General features: G+C 38.8%; 1 protein-coding gene across 6 annotated transcripts in view; it reads right to left on the reverse strand.

The window, feature by feature from the left end:
• The window catches only part of UEVLD (UEV and lactate/malate dehyrogenase domains), a 45,945-nt gene extending 28,107 nt beyond the window's left edge, over positions 1 to 17,838 (reverse strand). Inside the window, exons 1-5 of one of the 6 annotated variants that reach the window (XM_036860158.1) lie at positions 17,667 to 17,768; positions 11,310 to 11,429; positions 10,792 to 10,876; positions 7,052 to 7,117; positions 1,242 to 1,405 (exon numbers count right to left, since the gene is read on the reverse strand). In XM_036860158.1, the coding sequence (XP_036716053.1) occupies positions 1,242 to 1,405; positions 7,052 to 7,117; positions 10,792 to 10,876; positions 11,310 to 11,390 (396 nt within the window). In that variant the 5' untranslated portion in view covers positions 11,391 to 11,429; positions 17,667 to 17,768. Of the gene's footprint in view, positions 1 to 1,241; positions 1,406 to 7,051; positions 7,123 to 10,791; positions 10,877 to 11,309; positions 11,430 to 17,666 lie in introns of those variants that run through there. The other 5 variants (XM_036860162.1, XM_036860161.1, XM_036860159.1 and 2 more) reach the window with 5 other exon arrangements.
• Positions 17,839 to 19,633: the final 1,795 nt, after the last annotated feature.

Below are 19,633 nucleotides of genomic sequence, written 5' to 3' on the forward strand. Positions count from 1 at the left end.
CTTTCTGGGTATATACAAATATATTATAAATTAACCTTTCATAAAAGTGTTAGTTACTTACAAAAATGAGAGCATATTCTACATCCTTCTAAGTAAATGAACCATAGAGATAAGCAAAGGTTTGTTTTGTTTTAATGATAGTACCTTCTTTTATAGCACCCTTTAGAGCAAAGGTGCTGTAAAACAGGTACCCCCCATACTGATTTCTATTGATGGTAGAATTACAACATTTTGTCTACCTCTTGGAGGCCAATTTGGGAATATATAAGAATAGCCTTCAAAACATTTTAAAATTTTGATCCAATAATTCCATTCCTAGAGATTTATCATTAGGAAATTATTAAAGATTTATAAGATATATACATTTATATTTACATATATTTATATTTAAGGATGCTCATCATTAAATTTCTAACAGAGCAATTTACAAATACATCAGGCAACCATTAAAAACCATGTGTTTTGAAAACATTGTTTAATATGGAAAAATGCTCGATATAACAATAGATGAAATATGCAGAATACAAAACTGCATAATGTGAGGGCTTGTGTTTTTGTTTTGTTTTGTTTTGTTTCTGTTTTTTAAGTCTGGGCCATTTATTTTTATTTTTTTATTGTTTTACTTTTATGTTTATTTATTTGACCGTGCCAAATTAGTGGGATTAGTTCCCCGAACCTGTGCCCCCTGCAGTGGAAGCGCAGAGTCTTAATCACTGGACCACCAGGGAAGTCCCTGTGAGGGATTGTAAAACACATAAATTACAGTTTCATGCATCGCTGTGGGTGAATTTCTAAAACTTAATGCTCAGTTAAAACAAAGCATGTAATAGAAGATTATATACAATATGATTCAATTTACATAAAGGTTAAAACAGGCAAAACTACAAATAAATACACATATTACATAAGAATCTTTACTGGGGAGGAACTAGGAAATAATGCCCAAATATATTGCGCTAGTAGCTCTTCATTTGCTTTATCAAACGGCAAACAACTATAAAAAGACAGGGAGCAAACAATGGTTGGCTCCCAGACCTGGAGAGAGCAGCTTCATGCAGGCTGCCATCATCAGGGTTCTGGGTCTTGGGTGACCCTGGGGAGCTCAATTTCAAATTATTTTTAAAGACCACAAGAAGAATTATCATTGAAAGAAAATTCACTAACTTATTTGTACCATTAGGATTGAAGATAAATATTCAGAAAAATAAAAACTTTTAAAAGAAAATCCAAATTGATCTTACATGGCTCCAGTTTTGGAGATAGGGCAAGTATATTCTGCCTTGAGTATCCACATGTTTTCCAATTGAGATTCCCATGTTTGCAGTTGGCTTTAAGAAGCAAATGGGGGGAGCAAAAGGGTGAGAATCCAAAATCCACAAACGAATTGGTATGTTATATGTATTACCTATTTGAGACAAAATAAACACATCTTCAAACAATAATGAACCACACACATTATATTTACGGTATAGCTAGGTGGCATTTTAAAACACAAGTCTAGTCAAGTTTATAGATAAAGGATTTATGTAAACTGAGGCCTATTTCCCTATTTTCATCCACATTCACATTGGAAATATGCTCCCATTAAAGCACCAGTATAACATTTGAGGAAATATAATCAAGACAATGGCCAGCTTATTCAATTCAATTCAATAAATATTTATAGGACCTACTGTGCTAGGAGTATGGGATACAACATCTTCTTTAGGTAACCTTCTTTGCTCCACCCAATTTATTTGCCTACAAGTCTGTTTCTGTTTTTACACTATAAACGTCTAGAGATGATTAGGTATTATTCATTTCCATGTCCCCTACAACAAGTATAGTGCCTAACATACTGGATACTCAATAAAAGTTTCTTATATAAATAAGAATGAATGAATGGGGACTTCCCTGGTGGTCCAGTGGCTAAAACTCCACACTCCCAATGCAGGGGGCCCAGGTTCGATCCCTGGTCAGGGAACTAGATCCCACATGCCACAACTAAGAGTTCACATGCTGCAACCAAAGATCCCGCATGCCACAACTAAAGATCCCACATGCTGCAACTAAGACCCAGCGCAGCCAAATAAATAAATAAATAAATGTTTTTTAAATGAATGAGTGAATGAACAAATGAAAGATGCATTTGATACTGGCCCTCAAGTTGCTCATTAATTGCAGCTACTGTAACATACAAGCTGGGTTAGATACATACAACTTAGAGCTGAAAACAACCTTAACAGTCACCTTGTCCAGTGGCTCTTTTTTTTAAAAATAATTTTATTTATTTATTTTTAGCTGTGTTGGGTCTTCGTTTCTGTGCGAGGGCTTTCTCTAGTTGCGGCGAGTGGGGGCCACTCTTCATCGTGGTGCGTGGGCCTCTCACTATCGTGGCCTCTCTTGTTGCGGAGCACAGGCTCCAGACACGCAGGCTCAGTAATTGTGGCTCACGGGCCCAGTTGCTCCGCGGCATGTGGGATCTTCCCAGACCAGGGCTCGAACCCGTGTCCCCTGCATTGGCAGGCAGATTCTCAACCACTGCGCCACCAGGGAAGCCCTGTCCAGTGGCTCTTAAATTTTAGTGTACTGAGATAGGAACCCAAATGAAAGCTCTTCTATGTACATGTACCATGTAACCATGTACCACGTACTATGTAACCCTGTACCACATACTATGTAACCATGTATGTCATGCCTACTGAGAGCCAAAATCTCTGACTGTTTTGGTTTACAGGAAGCCCAAAGCTAAACCTAATATAAGTGCAAAAACTAACCTTAAACTAGAAATTTGATCAATTATCTTAACTGTTCTATTGTATCTCCCGATATTTATTCCTACTTTCACAGTCTTAAGGCATATGTCTTTCAATATATTTAAAAACATGGCTGCTCAGGAGCACAAATGCCTAGGTTCAAATCCTAGTTGCACACATTACTAGCTATATGATTTTAGGCAAGTTACTTAACTTCTCTGTGCCTCAACTCCTTCTTCTACAAAATGAGAATAATAAAAGCTCCTACCTCATAGGATTGTTGTGAGGATAAAATTAAGTTAAGGTACATAAAATGCTTAGAACAGTACATGACATGGTAAGTACCATGACGGGTTGGTAATTTTTACAATTTACCTCAAACCCATTTTGGAAATAAGCAAGGTATAAATAAAAAGTTTTCTTCTCCACTGCAATCTTTTTCTTACTAAGGAAATCCTCTACTTTTTTCATCTTGCTTCCTCCTGCCCTAAGCACAATGATACTCAGCTCTGTCTGCATATTAGAAATGCTTAAGGAACTCTGAAACATACCAATATCCAGGCCTCTCCCCAAAAGTTTCTGATTCAGTGGGACAGGGTCTGGACAACATTTTTTAAAAGCTTCCCATGTAATTCTAGAGAACTGAAAGTCACTACATAATAGAAATGTCCTAGTACTATTTCTACTATTTTATATCAGCAGTTCTCAGAACCATATTCCTCTTCTAATTTTATCTAAGTATTTTAAAAAACTGTTTTTATTTGGGTATAATTGATATATAACACTGTATTAGTTTCATGTATACAACGTAATGATTCAATATTTGTATATATTGCAAAATAATCACCACAATAAGTCTAGTTAACATCCATCACCATACATAGTATCTAAGTACTTACAGTATGGATACAGGCATAGCTGTTGGTACTCTATGATTATAAAGTCATGTGCTCACAGCACCACAGAGTGACCGACAGGTATTGAGACACATCATCACATTCCTCCAGAAGTCACTCTGTCTAATGTTATATACTCTAGACCAGTGTTTTTCAAATGTTGGTCACAATAAATAGGTCATGAAATTAATTTAGTGGGCTGCAAACAATAAATTTAATTTTAGTTATATACATATGCAACTATGTATACGAAAGTATTTCTTATTGTGGGTCACAATCAAACATTTAAAAGCCACTGTTTGGACCATGCAATTTTTTTTTTTTTTTTCCACGCTGTGCAGCATGCGGGATCTTAGTTCCCCGACCAGGGATTGAACACATGCCCCCTGCATTGACAGTGCAGAGTCCTAACCACTGGACCTCCAGGGAAGTCCTAGGCCATGCAATTTCTTTTGTTTTGGAGTGGTAGTCCCAATCTCGATGGAGCCATTTTCTAATGTTAATCACTACACATTAAAGAAAAGGAAAGAAATGTCTATTGAAGGTATCTTCCTGGTTGATCAAGGATCTGCTGCCTCCATCAATGCCTCTCCCCCGCAGCATTCATGCATTTTAATACCACACTCCTGGCAAAGCGCATGGTGAGCCTGATTCCCATGTCTATAACTTGTAAGATTCCACTACTGGTATTCTCTGTGCCCTTCTTCCTTCTTTCTCATTCTTTTCTGTCAGCAAATGCCCTGCCTCCTACCCTGCCCATTTACTTTCAGTAATTCATTATCAAAGAGTCAGGACTCCTGGTAGAGTCCTCAGATTTAAAGTAATTATATCATAAAGATATAATTTAAGTTAGCTGTAAATAAAGTTCAGATGGGTATCATCTTACTAAGATGATACACATCTCTAAACAATGGATGGATGAAGGAAAAGTGTCATCACAACCTTGACACAATCTTGGAGGGATAAGAAATAATCCAGAAAATTTCTGCAGGTATATATAAGGAAATATCAACAGAAGATTCACCTGGGGAATAGGACTGGGTGGGAGGTTAGATATAAACTTAACCTCATCTCTTTTCAATTGTTTAAATTTTTTTAGCATGAGCATGTACTATTATTATACTAAAAAAACTAGTAACCAGATAAAAGTAACAAAAGCATGCACATAATAATGGCCAACGTTTATTAGGCACTTACTATGTGCAAGGAACTATGCTAAGAGCTTTACTTAGAGTAATGCATTTAATCCTCAAAACTGTAGAGTTAGGCTCTATCATTGGCCCATTTTACAGATGAGAAAGATAATACATTCTGACCTTCTGATCAGCAGGAAATAACTAGTATGCATCACAAGGAGTTGCTATAATTCTAGTCAAAAGCAAAGGGGAAAAAGAGTGTACTACCAAAAAAAAAAAAAAAAAAAGGTATTGCAGGTACCATTACTACCTTGGAATTACTACCAGCATAAGAATCAATGACCTGACTCCACCGCTCTAGGAAGATGCAGAGTGCCAATGAGTGGCATCTTAAGATAACTTTTATGCCCTCCTGTAACCTCCCCACATTGTCCTAGAAACTGAGGGCTACTAAGCAATGATTCATTTAAATTTGTAAGTTCCTCTGTCAATATGCAACTACCCTTGAAATCACTGGGGTTGGTAAGAACTATGGAATCAATCAATCAATTACTGGGGTGGTAAGAATTCTTTCTCTCTCTAACATCTAACCATAATAAACACAGAACACAAGTAATGGGAAACAGGTCTCAGTAAAATTCTCTAGGCAGCCAGAAAACAGTCTGAGAGCTTGGGAGGGGAGAAGCAAGGAAAGAAAATAAAAATCGACTCTATACCTGCTCTGCCTACCTCACTGCAATTTTTTCAGAGCCCACTGCTACCTACTTTCATCTCCAACCACATTCCTATTCATAAAAACCAAACTGAATTTCTAAGCATTCTCTGTGCCAAAGGAGATGTTATGATTGGACGTACACAGAGGAAGAATAAAACATGAGTGTACCTCTGGCAATAAGTCATCATGGGGGCAGGGGGAAGCAATAAAGGAGGGTTTGTAACAGTCTAGCCACTACCATAATGAAGCACTTACTTTGAAAAAAGTCCCCCAAAATACATCTTCTTGGTGTCTGTTGGGCAATGTGCTCCCATAATACAGCGATGAATCCTTTCTAAGAGACAGCAAACTGCACTGCTCTCTCCCCATTTGGTTTCCAGATCTTCCTCAGCCCTTTTTCAGTGCACCTCCTCTTTCAAATACCCAGTAAGTTCATGTATTCCTAAACCCTTCAGTCAGTAATCAAATAAACTAACTCAATCATTCAACAAATATTTACCGAGCATTTTCTATAAGCACACCACTGTATATTAGTGATTTTGGATGTTATTCCTCCTGAGATTATTTGCATTTTAAAAGGGGAATGGATTTTTAAAGGTGGAATTTCAAGCACCACTTCAGAGAAATAATTGGAACCAACACTTCTCTGGTGTTCTTCAAATCATACTAGAGAAGCAACCTCCTATGACACCCATCTGACAGGTTAGTCCTGTTAAATGTTGAAGGAAGTAGGTCTAGACAAACAGAATTAATTATAGGGAAGTCAGTGATTTTTTTTTTCTTTTTGGGCAAACACTTAGCTATTTTAACCTGTCAGGTCATCTGAAAATATGTTGCTTTTTTTGAGCTTTAATGGCGCCTGTGTTTTAAAAATTTCCTATTGGAGTTTTAAGTTCCAGTCTGACACCAGCTGTGTGGACTCAGGTAAACCACGTGACCAGGACTCAGTTTCACCAACAGAATGGGGATAATGCTACATCATATAGAGGGAAAGGGAGGGGAACAAAACATTCATGTAATGGGAGAAAAAGGTGGGATCCCTGCAGTTTCCTATGGAAAGCAGAGTTAACTCTCCACAAGCGCAGGCCTATGTCTGTCTTGCTCACCTCTGTACCTCAAAACCTAGCAGAGTAGTGGGCAGATAGTTGACATTCAGTAAATAAATATTCGTTGAACTGAATTGAATTTGTTGGTATTAACCTAGGCCTTCCTTCACTGGGACAGCATTCTGCTATATCCAGTAAGGTTCAGTATAGATCATATACATGTTAAAACACTTTGAGGGGAATTCCCTGGCAACCCAGTGGTTAGGACTCTGAGCTTCCACTGCTGGGGGCCCAGGTTGGGGGAACTAAGATCCCGCAAGCCACATAGCGTGGCCAAAAAAATAAATATTTAAAAAATAAATAAATAAAAAATTAAAAATTGACCAGCTCGTAAAAATGTTCTTTAAAAAACAAACAAACAAACAAAAAACACTTTGAGAATGTTATGGAACTAAACAAATATAAGTTCTAATTAAACTGATCTTTTAGAAAATTCCCACATTTTCTCAACTTCCACACTTACCCTGATACATCACAGGAATCGTGCCAGTGAAATTCAGCAGGTTTTTCTGGGAACTATCTTTGAAAACTGGAAGAAAAAAAAGCCCCAGAATGCGCAATCAGAAGTAGGAAGAACCGTGTTAAAGTGTGTGCATGTACATACACACATACAGAAACACACATAATTTCTAAATACCATCATCTAGGAATCAGTAAATATGTTGACAAGGGCAAAGAACTAAATGATGTTCTCTTAGAAAGCAGAGCAGGTAGTTGAAAGAACACAGGACTTAAGATACTGAAATCCCAAGTTCTTGGCCGACTTTTCCTACTTAGAGGTGATGGAAGAAATTTTCACATATTGAGATACGGGGAAGTCATCCTAGCTTATACATTATTTAACTTAAGCTTTATGCTAACTAGAATAGCCAGTTTTGTGGCCCATTAAGCATACATTGTACATCTGCTTTAATCATTAAAGAAAAGGGTGCATTGTCCAGAAGTAAAGAATGTCTGTTTTGAAGACAGAGATAAATGCCTCCCTTCCCTAAAACATCAACGCTAGCACTCCAATGATAAAGCTCCCTTCACAGGCGCCAAGGCCATGCTGACTCATCGTGTGCATGCTCATTTGTCTTTTTTTGAAACCTTGAAGGAATGCACCCCTGTGACGTTTGATGTTCTTTGTTCTGACAGATATAAAACTGTGCTGAAGGGCTCCCCTGGTGGTGCAGTGGTTGAGAATCTGCCTGCCAATGCAGGGGACACGGGTTCGAGCCCTGGTCTGGGAAGATCCCACATGCCGCGGAGCAACTGGGCCCGTGAGCCACAACTACTGAGCCTGCGTGTCTGGAGCCTGTGCTCCACAACAAGAGAGGCCGCGATAGTGAGAGGCCCGCGCACCGCAATGAATAGTGCCCCCGCTCGCCGCAACTAGAGAAAGCCCTCACACAGAAACGAAGACCCAACACAGCTAAAAATAAATAAATAAATAAATAAATAAATTTATTAAAAAAAAAACAAACTGTGCTGAAAACCATGCTTCTTTGGAAAGCTCTTCAGAACTATCTGAGGCTATAGTGCTCAGACTGGCTCAAATAAAACTCTTTTCTATCCTATTATAGACTGTTTATTATTTCTGTCGACAGAGGCATGTGACTTTTGGTTACTTTAACCTCTTTGACCTTCAGTTTCATCATCTAGAAAATAAAGATATAAAATCTATAAAGACTGCATCATAAAGTTGTCATAATGATTAAATGAGATGATGTGAAAACCCTTAATAAGAAGTAAAGGATTATAAAACGTGGGGACATTATCAAATAATTGTCACATGTAACATCAGTTATAATCACTTTTAGATATCAGATTATAACTTTTATAATCAGAAGAAAAAAGTTAGTTTTATTTTTGAAAGTGACCTTTTAGAAGGATTAGCAATTATCTTTGCTTTCTCTAACTCCATTATTCTCAACCTTTTCTCAATCTTCACATCCCTGAAATTTCAACTTACCCATCTGGGACACACTGATGGAGAATCAGTGCCCTAATTTCTGAACTGAATACAGAAAACACTACATCTGGCTTCAAACTGTCAAACTGCCTTGGAATGTGGTCCTTTAAGGACTTCAGTAGCTTACTATACTATTTACACAGGGGAAGAAAAAAGTCTAAATAGATTTGATGACCTATCAGAAAGGGAGAAGAGGAAAAGCGAGGCTGACAGAAAACTCAAGGCCAACAGTGTACATAAGTACAAATATTTACCTTGAACTATATGAGTGAAAGGTAAAAATGGGTGAAGGGATCACTCTAAGGCAAAACTAAAATGGACAGAGGAGTGGAACAGGGATTGTTTCTCGGGGACACAGAAGAACCTGAAAATGTGGTAGAGAAACTACAGGTGTAAATAGTCACTGTCCAAATTATTCAAAAAGCCAAAAGAAAAATGATTATAATACATGACTAACATTGTCTTCAATAATAAAATGTACCTTGACAATATTAATCCTATAGCTTGAGGGTTTAATGGCACCACAGCCTACTTCCTCTAGATGGGGGAAATGAGAATAAGAATTAACTGGTATAACAAAGGTTTAAATCTATAAGATTACTTATAGATTGTAAAAGAACAAGTATTATTCAAGCAGAGGGCAAGATGGACATGAGTACAAGCCCCAACTCCATGCCTAACTAGCTGTGTAATCTTAAGCAAGTTATTTAAACTCTCTAGGCCTCAGTTTCTTTCTCTGAAAAGTGAAGATGATAATACTGACCTCACAGCTTTGGTTGTACAAGAATATGTAAAATAATATAGATAAAACATTTGGAAGTATATCTGGTGTTCAATAAATAGTAGCTGTTAAATCCCCCATCCCAGGCATTTATAAGCAGCACCAAATACCTGGGTGTTAATCAAGAGAGGCCAGACACAGGTAGGCCAGAATCTAATCATTTCTTCCACATATAAAATTAGCTATTCCTAAGAAATACTTCAATAATGCCTCAAATTTTCCAATATATAATTCTGAATTAGACATATTTTTGTAACCCAAGCTAATTCAAATACAAAACATACCCATGTAGAATAAAGAAGCTTTTCAAAACTGTGTGTTTTGACTAATTCGTGGGTCCTGAAATCAATTTAGTGAGTCTCAATCAGCATTTTTTTTTTAAACGGTATGGAATGGAATAGAAGAGAAAACGCCAAGGTGTACATAATACTTTAGTTGTGTGTATATGGGTTCATGATATAAAATACATTTCCAAGTGTGGGTTGTGGTCAGAAATTTTGAAAGATAGTAAAGTAAAATCTTTCTCAGGTAACCAGACCCTCTATATTAAGTGAAGAAGATAACTAAAACTTTGTTATTAATTTATTATCAACCATATATGTGGTAGGCAGAATAATGGCCTCCAAGGATGTCCAATACCCTAATCCTTGGAACCTGTGCATATGTTACCTTACTTGGCAAAGAAACTTTTTAGATACAATTAAGTTAAGGACCCTGACGTGGGGAAATTATCCTGTATGATTAGAGTGGGCCTAAGCTAATCACATTTGGTTCTTAAAAGCAGAGAACCTTTTCTCTGGAGATCTGACTACAGAAGGACGGTCGGAGAAATGCAACATTGCTAGCTTTAAAGATGGAGGAAGGTGACCGTGAGCCAAAGAATCTGGGTGACATTTAGAAACTAAAAAAAGCAAGAGAATAGATGATCTCCCAGAGCCTCCAAAAAGGAACTAAGACCTGCCAACACTTAACCTACAGAGACCTGTGCTGGGCTTCTAGCCAAAGAACTGTAAGATAGTCAATTTGCGTTGTTGTTTTTTTTAAAGATTTTTTTTTTTTTAATGTGGACCATTTTTAAAGTCTTTATTGAATTTGTTACAATATTGCTTCTGCTTTATGTTTTGGTTTTTTGGCCTCGAGGCATGTGGGATCTTAACTCCCTGACCAGGGATTGAACCTGCACCCCCTGCATTGGAAGGCGAAGTCTTAACCACTGGACCGCCAGGGAAGTCCCTGTGTTGTTTTAAGCCACTAAATTTGTGTTCATTTGTTACAGCAGCAATAGAAAACTAATACCATATAAATTTTATTAACTTAAATTTCCTCAAAAACCACAGGTCATAAAGTGTAGTTCAAAATCAGGGGATAAAAGAGAGAAATGAGAAATTATAATAAGTTTGTAGCTCTCTAGGAACAAATAATTAATAGTTTAAATAATGTAGCAAAAACTAGAGGATACAATTCTTACCATAGGTATCCATGGAATATCTGAAATGTGGGAAAAACATATTTACATTCTTCAGTTCTTCCATAGTTAGATCCCTGAACTTGTACTGAAAAGAGAAAAATGATCACGGAATAAGAATAAAATTATAAGCAACAGAACAATTACAAATTAACATTTAACTGAACACTTACTATGTGCTAGGCCCTGGGCTCTGAGTTTTACAAACGTGAATAGTATTTGACTTCATCCTTTTAATAACGACCCTATGAAGTAGGCAGGGCTTATAACTGCTTGACTTTATAGAAGATGAAAATGAAAGCTAGAGAATCAAAATAACTTGCTGTGGTAGATAGCAAGTTAAGTAGTGAAGCCAGAGCTCAAACCCAGTGCCTAGGCCTTTAATCACTATATCAAATGCCTCCAAATACTTCCTGAAGGCTTAAGAAATAGGGCAGGATGAAGCACCCCTGTCATCACTGTAAGATCCACCTCTCATGCCTGAATATCTCATTCACTTGAGACACCCTGAATTTCCCTACCTGGTACCGCAGCTGGGTTTCATAGGGAAAACAGAAAGCATGCAAAGGTTTGCAGTCAGGTTGAGTGAACTGCCTCCTCATTCATCCAGATGTAGTCTCAGAAATATTACCTTGGTTGCCCTGTGGGCAAAATCATTTAACTTCTTTGAACTTATTTTCTCATTCGCAAAGAGAAATTATACCCACCTCCCGGACTTGTGCTAGGCATTAAATGAAAAAAAAAAAAAAAAAAGTATGTTAAGAGTCTATTACCATTCTGAAAATGAATTTGAGAAAACAATTACGTTTACAATAGCATCAAAAAGAATAAAATACTTAGGAATAAATTTAACACGATGCAAAACTTAGACTCTAAAAACTACAAAACATTGTTGAAAGAAATTAAAACAGATCTAAATGAACAGAAAGATATCCCTTGTCGATAGATCAGAAGACTTGATATTGTTAAGATGGCAATGCTCCCCAACAGATTCAACAATCGCCAATCCATATCAAAATCCCAGCTGACTTTTGCTCATTTGCAAAAATTTACAAATGGACCTTAAAATTCATATGGAAATTCAAGGAATGCAGCCAAAACAATCTTAAAAAAGAATAAAAAAGGGCTTCCCTGGTAGCGTGGTGGTTAAGAATCCGCCTGCCAATGAAGGGGACACGGGTTTGAGCCCTAGTCAGGGAAGATCCCACGTGCCGCGGAGCAACTAAGCCCGTGCACCACAACTACTGAGCCTGCGCTCTAGAGCCCACAAGCCACAACTACTGAAGCCTGCGTGCTACAACTACTGAAGCCAGCGCGCCTAGAGTCCGTGCTCCGAAACAAGAGAAGCCACCGCAATGAGAAGCCCGCGCACCGCAACGAAGAGTAGCCCCCACTCGCCACAGCTAGAGGAAACCTGAATGCAGCAATGAAGACACAATGCAGCCAAAAACAAACTAAAAAAAAAAAAAAAAGAAGTCGGAGGATTCATACTATAATCAAAAAGACAGTAACAAATGTGGGAAAGGATGTGGAGAAATCAGAACCCTCATATACATACACCACTGCTGGTGGTAAAATGGTGCAGCTGCTTTGGAAGAGTTTGGCAGTTCTTCAAAAGATTAAACACAGAGTTACCATATGACCCAACAATTCCACTCTGAGGTATACACCCAAGAAAAATGAAAACATGTCCACACAAAAACTTGTGCACAATTGTTCATAGCAGCATTATTCATAACAGTCAAAAAGTGAAAACAATCCAAATGTCCATCAACTGATGAATAAAGTGTGACATATCCATAAAATGGAATATTCAACCATAAAAATGAATGAAGAACTGATACATGGATAAACCTTGAAAACATTATACTAAGTTAAAGAAAACAGACACAAAAAGCCACATATTGTATGACTTGTACATAAAGTACCCAAAATAGGAAATCCATAGAAACAGAAAGTAGTATAGTGGGTGCCTAGGGTTGGAGGAGATAGGGAGAAAATAAAATAACTGCTAAGAGATCCTATTTCCTCTCTCTGAGTCTTAAGTTTTTCATGGGCAAAAGAGATAAGCTCTACTGCCCGCTAACTTCAGTAGGTATGTATGAAGATCTCATGATTAACATATGTAAAAGTGAGATATTAAACAAAATATGTATACAATAGTAAGTATCGACAGGAAACGATGAATCGACAAAGCATACCTAGGTTACAGAAAGGCCTCTGAAAAGAGCTGTCTGCAATTCACATTAGAGCCTAGAACGGTACAGAAAATTAGAGGGAAGGACGAAGGTCATTTTAAGATGGGAAAGAATTTGGCAGAAGAAAAAGTGTATAATTAACAACTTGAGGACTGGAAACATCTCTTACTCATTTTTATTTCCCCATAGCATTTAGCACAGGGTATGGCTTCAATAAATGTAGGCTAATTGGATGGGAGTTAGCAAAGAGGCAGATTTATACGAGTAGAGTGGATATAGAAAGCAATTGTGATCCAAAGGACTGAGCATCGATCACTAAGATCACTAAAACTAAGAATCGATCAGTATTAACTACAGCAGGGTAAAAATGAGTCCCAGATTCAGTGTCCCTGATTCAGTGAAAACAAAAGTGAATGAAACCATCCCAACTCCAGACACTACATAAATGTACAAAAGGCTGCATTGTTGTCACCTGGAAGATACATTTTTTATGAACCAAATAATTTTTGTTTTGTTTTCTACTTGATGTTATAAGCTGTTTTCTACATCCTTAACATCCTCTGAGAATGTAATGATTAATGGCTGCATAGGGCTATACACCAGAATTGATCTAACTGCAAAACTGACATAAAAGTTTGTCAAAAGAAGGCAAAAGCACTCTTTTTTTAAGGCTTGAAAATCCAAACATCATTACTAGTCGAATATGTGATTTGCCTTTCTGACGAAAAAGACCTATTTTATCTGTCCTATAAAAATAAAAAGCACATCATTTTCACTATACATGAAACAGAATATCTTCTTAGTGTAATATTGAGACATATATTCCATTACTGTTCCTATACCACCTAAGAGAAGCTTGTATAACATTCTCCAAGGAATATGCCTCAGACAATGCCATTTGCTTAAAGGGTGCAGGCAGGGAACTAAAGAGGAAAACTGGCCCATGAGATTCTAAAACTAAAGCAATTATACTATCATAAAAATCAGTTGAAAAATTGAGAAGTTACTAAAATTTTAACTTTATCCACTACTACAGTATGTTTATTTAGTAGACTGATACTTATGAACATCAAGAGTACTCTTGTATGACATTGCTCAAATGTTGGACACCCTGAGGAATACTTTGTGGCATCATTTTATTAAAAAAAAATTAAGCATCAAGGAATCTTACAGATCAAATCCAATCCTATTATTTCATAACTGAGCAAATCTAGGTTAAGTTACCTGTCCAAGGCCAGGGGAGTGGGAAATAGGAATTAGGGAACCAGAGAATTTTTCTAAACTTAATATTTAATACAACTAAAGAATACATATACATATAAACATATATGTACATATATACACATTTTGAAGAATAAACACTCAGGCACCAACTCACCCATGTTTGATCTATAACAGTGCTGTCCAACAAAATTTTCTGCCATGATGGAAAAGATCATTATATGTTCTGTCCAATACAGTAGCCACAAGCCACATGTGGCTACTGACACTTAATATGTGGCTGGTGTGACCGAGAAACTCATTTTTATCTAATTTTGATGAATTTAAAGAGCCACATGTGGCTAGTGGCTACCATACTGGACAGCACAGACCTTTCCAATTCCATTACATCTGTCCGGGTGCTCCTTCTCTTAACCATTCAACTGCCTACCTTAAACTGTGTAGTCACATTCCTTTGCTTTTGCCCTCCATAGTTTTTATCGCATTTGTGTGCGTCCCTAAACACCACACTGTTTGTTGTTGTTTCTTGTTTTAATCAAAATATAATTTTGCATATAACCTCCAATTTTTTTCACTGAATATAATGTTTCTAAAATTCACTTGTATTGCTGCATGTTGTAGTTCATTCATTTTCACTGCTGCATAGTGTTTTCCATTGTGTGAATGAGTACAGAACAAATTATCCTTCCTTCTGTCAATGAACATTCGGGTTGTTTCTAATTTTTAATTATGAGTAATTCTGCGAATGTCTCTTGCTTCATATATTATGAATTCTCTATGGTAACTACCATAGAGTTTAAAATTCCCATTCATCCACATCCTCCAAACCCTTTGAAATGATCTTAATTTATGACAATCTAGTGAGAGAAAATGGTGTTTTACCATGCTCTCAATTTGCTTTTCCATGGTTACTAATGGGTTGAGCAAACATTCATTTCCCTGATTCTTCTTTTGTTTTTTAAAAAATGATTATTCGTGTCTTTTGTCCAATATTCTATTGGTTTTAATATTGATTTGTAGGCTAATTTATATATACTGGATACCAATACTTTGTCAATTATGCGTTACAGTATTATTCTCCAAGTTTGTATTTTGCCTCTTCACTCTCTTCGTGTTGTCTTTATATAAAAGTTCTTAATTTGAATGCAATCAAATTTATCACTCTTCTTTGAGTATTTTACGTCTTGTTTAAAAAATGTTTGCATACTCTGAGTCCATGAAGATTCTTTCCTACATTTATCTCTATATGTTTTAAAGCTCGTCTTTTACACTTGAATCTTCAGTCCACGGGGAATTTTTATGTTTGGTAAGAGGTAAGGGTCCAATTTCATTTTCTCCTGTATAGGTAATCATTTGTCCCTGCATTCTCCTTTCTGTAGTTATCTGCAATGCCTCTTCTGTTTTATATCGCATTTCCAAACACATGTGAACATGGTTCTAAGCCCTCTAGTCTGTTCCACTGGTTAATTTGTCTATCCTATACCAATATCACACTAAGCCTCAATTACTAGTCTTGACATCTGGTAGAGCAAGTCCCACACCTATTCTTCTTCTGTAAAAATGTCAAGATTACTCCTGGCCTTCTGCCCTTCCAAATGATTTTAGAATCAGTCTGAAAAGTTCCCCAAATACCCTGTTAGAATTTTGACTGGAATTGCATTGACTCTATAGATCAATCTGGAGAGAGCTGACATCTTCACATCCACGAAGCTGGAATATTTATCTAGGTTGGAATACTTATTAGGTTTCATTTGTTTTCAAAAAGATTTTTCATGTTCTCCTTACAGTTGCTTGATTTTAATGTATTGTTCACTTCACAAATTTTTCAGCAGTAAAATTATTTCTAAGTATTAAGTTATTATATTATTTTCCTACCTCAAGGGTTAAGGAACTTTGGAAATATCTGCTGGATTAACGTGTTTCTAAATGGTCTCCTTAATTTACACATCCAACAGACATTTATTAAGCACCTAAGTGTCAGACTCCATGCTATACACTGATGATAAAAAACAAAAACAAAAACCTTCCTCAACTATTCCGGTCCCACCCTTGAGAAAATTATTGTCTCTCTTTTGTCTTTTTCCTGCATTCCAGTTCCACCAAAATTATGAAGTTCTTTTTCTATTCTCAGCTTTAGCAATTCTTCCCCTTGTACAATACACCATGCTTCCGTCACTGAAAAACTTGATAGAGTGGTTCTTTTAATTTCATGTTCTCTGAAGAGGAGACAGAAAAGGGTATAATCCTAAGGACGATGATACTTCTCTTCCTACAAGACCTACACACCTGTCACAGTAGATAAAATCATTCAAATCAAGTATATAAACAATTTCAATCATAAGGCTTCAAAACCTCGAAGGGGTGTACAAACTGCCCCAACAAAGAAAGACACAGGCAAACCCAACTAAAGAGAAAGCAGTTTATCTTGAGAGGAAAATGTAATCAAAAGAACCAGAAAAATATGTGCATGTATATGATTCATATTTAACTGCTGCCATTCCATTTTGCTACTGTTTTATTCAGAATGTATCATGTCTCATGCTTCAATAAAATTTTTATCAGTTTTTTTCATAAAAAACAAAACAAAAAAACGGCATAAACGTACGGTTTCCGCATAGGGAAGTTTTAAGAAGCATTATGAATCACTTAACTAAGAAACTGGTGAAAAAGGTGGTTGCCTCAGACTGTACACTGGTGGGGAATCAGAGAGCCTGAACTAAGAGCCTGGTGTAACATAGAAACCGGCGTTAGTCATGCCCGAGAAACGCAGGTCAGACTTCCGGGTCAGCCCTCCACCTCAACCTTTCAACATTACGAGGCTCTCTTCTGGGCCTTCCAACCCTGTCTTCATTCTCAAGTCTACACAGGTCTTTCATTCACTGCACAGTTACTCAGCACTCCGTCGTGTCAGGCACAGGGCTAGGTGATGGGAATACTACAGCACTGTCTCTGCCATCAGAGTTCACCGCCCGAGTAAGGTTTGTATGTAAATAATTACTCCACGATGTGATAATCGATATTTCTGAAAGCAAGTAAAGGAGGTAGTGATTCTGTTTCTAGGGAGTGACATCTGAGTTGAGTCCTACAAAGGATGAGCAACGCAAGTCATAAAAAAAGGGGATGGGGGTGAGGCCATTTCTGCAGAGAGAAAGGCGTGGTTAAAGGGACTGGCGAGTACTGGAAGCTGAGACCAAGAGAAGCTGGTGGCGTGAGAAGGTCTCACAGCGGGTGGAGGTTGGGGGATCTCGGATTTGCAGGCGAAGCCAGAGCCCCGGCCTCGGGAAGGAGAGGTCCGCGCCCCCCCTGCGGCCACTCCCCGTAGCCGGCTTCAGGCCAGCCCACACCCCGCTCCAAGCCCCATGACAAGCCGGGGAAACGCCCCAAGGAGGTGGCCCGGCCAGGGGTGGAAACGCCCCCAAGCCCCGGCGCCCCAGACCCTGCCCGGCGGGCTGGCCGCACCTTGCCAAGCAGTCGCCTCAGACCCTCACTGTTGAACTCCATCTCCAGCCAGAACAGCGAGTCCGGTTCTGAGACCCCAAGCCCGGAATCTCCTTCCGCACTGTCCTGGACGGCGGCTGCCGAGGACCAAACTTCCCGAGCGGTCCAAGGCCCCGCCCCTTCCCAGACTCGAAAGTCCACCGATGTCCAGCGCCCCAGGCTCAGCGAGGCTCCGCCCGGAGTCTCACCACCGCTCCTCCGCGAACCCGGAGCGCGTTCAGAAACGCGTGAGCGCCAAGGGAACCACGACCCAGCTTGCTGGAGGGAAACTTGGGGACATCGGTGAAGACAGGAATAGGAAGGACCCGAGGAGAAGCAGTAAAGGAGGTAGAAGATATTGGCACTGTTCTGGGAGAGAGTTTCGAGAAGGATGTGATAAATTCAGTAGGGTATCGAGAAAGATCAAGAAAGACCCCAAACTGTGGTTGGATTTAGGAAGGAAGAGGTAATGGAGCTTCAAAAGAGAAATTTCGGGGGGGCTAGAAAGGAAAACGGACACAGGAGGAGAATTGTCAGAACTGGGAGATAAGACAGCCGAGTGAGGGTGGTGCAGCATGGGGGCAGGGGTTGCCTTTGGCGGGGCGGGGCAGAGCATAACAGCGTTGGTGGCCGAGAGAGGAAAAAGTCAGGTAACAAAAAGAGTGTGAAGACAAAAAAGGTAGATTGGTGGCTAAGGTCATCCGGAGAAGTAAGACGAAGAGATGCAATTTGCGGGCCTTGTTTGGTCTCCTTGAATGAGTTACTTACCTGCTTTGCATCCCTGGTTTGAGCCAGTGGGCCTAAAAAGTCCTGGGAGCTGACTATTGTAACTGTCAAGAGGTTGGGTGGGCAGGAAGGTGATTGTATTTATGGGAAGAGCCAAAGGTAGGAATGCTGTGATTCTATTAGGAGAAGAAAGTGAAAGGCTGGAAGGAGCACTTATTTATTCAACAAACTTTTGTTGAGCATTGGCTACTTGCTAGATATTGTTGGGGAGGAAGAAATTTTCCTCTATTCTTCTAGCTTCCTCTGGCTGGTCTAAGAAGTAAACTGACACCAGACAGAATAATAGGAGAAAATCAAACAAAAGTTAATAGCATGTATACCTGGGAGAGACCCAGAACTGAGTGACTCGCCTTAATGGCCGAAGCCCTCACCTTAAATACCATCTTCAGCTATGGCGAAAGAGGATGTTGGGGGTTGTGGTTTGAGACTTCAAAGGGGAGAAAGGCAGTTCACATGGAGAGAGAGAGTAAATATTTGGTAAACAAATGTTTGCTGGCCCTTGCAGAGACTAGGAGACTCTGATTTCTAGGCTCTGCCGAGTTCCCGCCACCACACCTAGCCCATCTTCTTTGCAGATATCTCTGGTGACAGCTTAATAAGGGGAACGGGCCTTCTCTCTAAATCCTTTTAGGCAGTTAGGGGGAAGTCTTTGGGGCCTTTAAAATGGGCATCCTAAGTTAACCCTCCTGCCAAAGAGACACATTTTAGGGTGGCAAATTTTGCTCCCCTGCAATATTTTTCTAGGTCTGAGGATACTGCAGTAAACAAAATAGATGAAAGTATCAGCAGTCCTAAGGCTGTCATTATTTTATTAGTAGGAGGAGAGCAAAACAATAAATATAGTAAGTAAATTAGGCCGTATGTTAGAAGTGATTAAGTGTTGTGGGGAATAATTTTTAAAAGGCAGGTTAAGGAAGTGAGGGTATGTCTCCTTGAGAGGTGAGAAAGTAAGCATTCCATATTAGAGGGCATCCAGAGCCCTAAGACAGACGTGTGCTTGGGGAGAGTCAAAACCGCGGGGAGGCCAGTGTGGCTGGAGTCCAAAGAAGAGGTGAGGAAGCAGAAGTAGGCTACTTCAGAGAAATAAGGGGGAGCCACAGAGGGTTTAGGACAGTGATTCTTCCTGTGTGGTCCCCAGACCTGCAGCCTCAGCATCACCTGGA

Source organism: Balaenoptera musculus, chromosome 8 (assembly GCF_009873245.2).
Source record: "Balaenoptera musculus isolate JJ_BM4_2016_0621 chromosome 8, mBalMus1.pri.v3, whole genome shotgun sequence".
In the NCBI taxonomy this organism is placed as follows: Eukaryota; Metazoa; Chordata; class Mammalia; order Artiodactyla; family Balaenopteridae; genus Balaenoptera; species Balaenoptera musculus.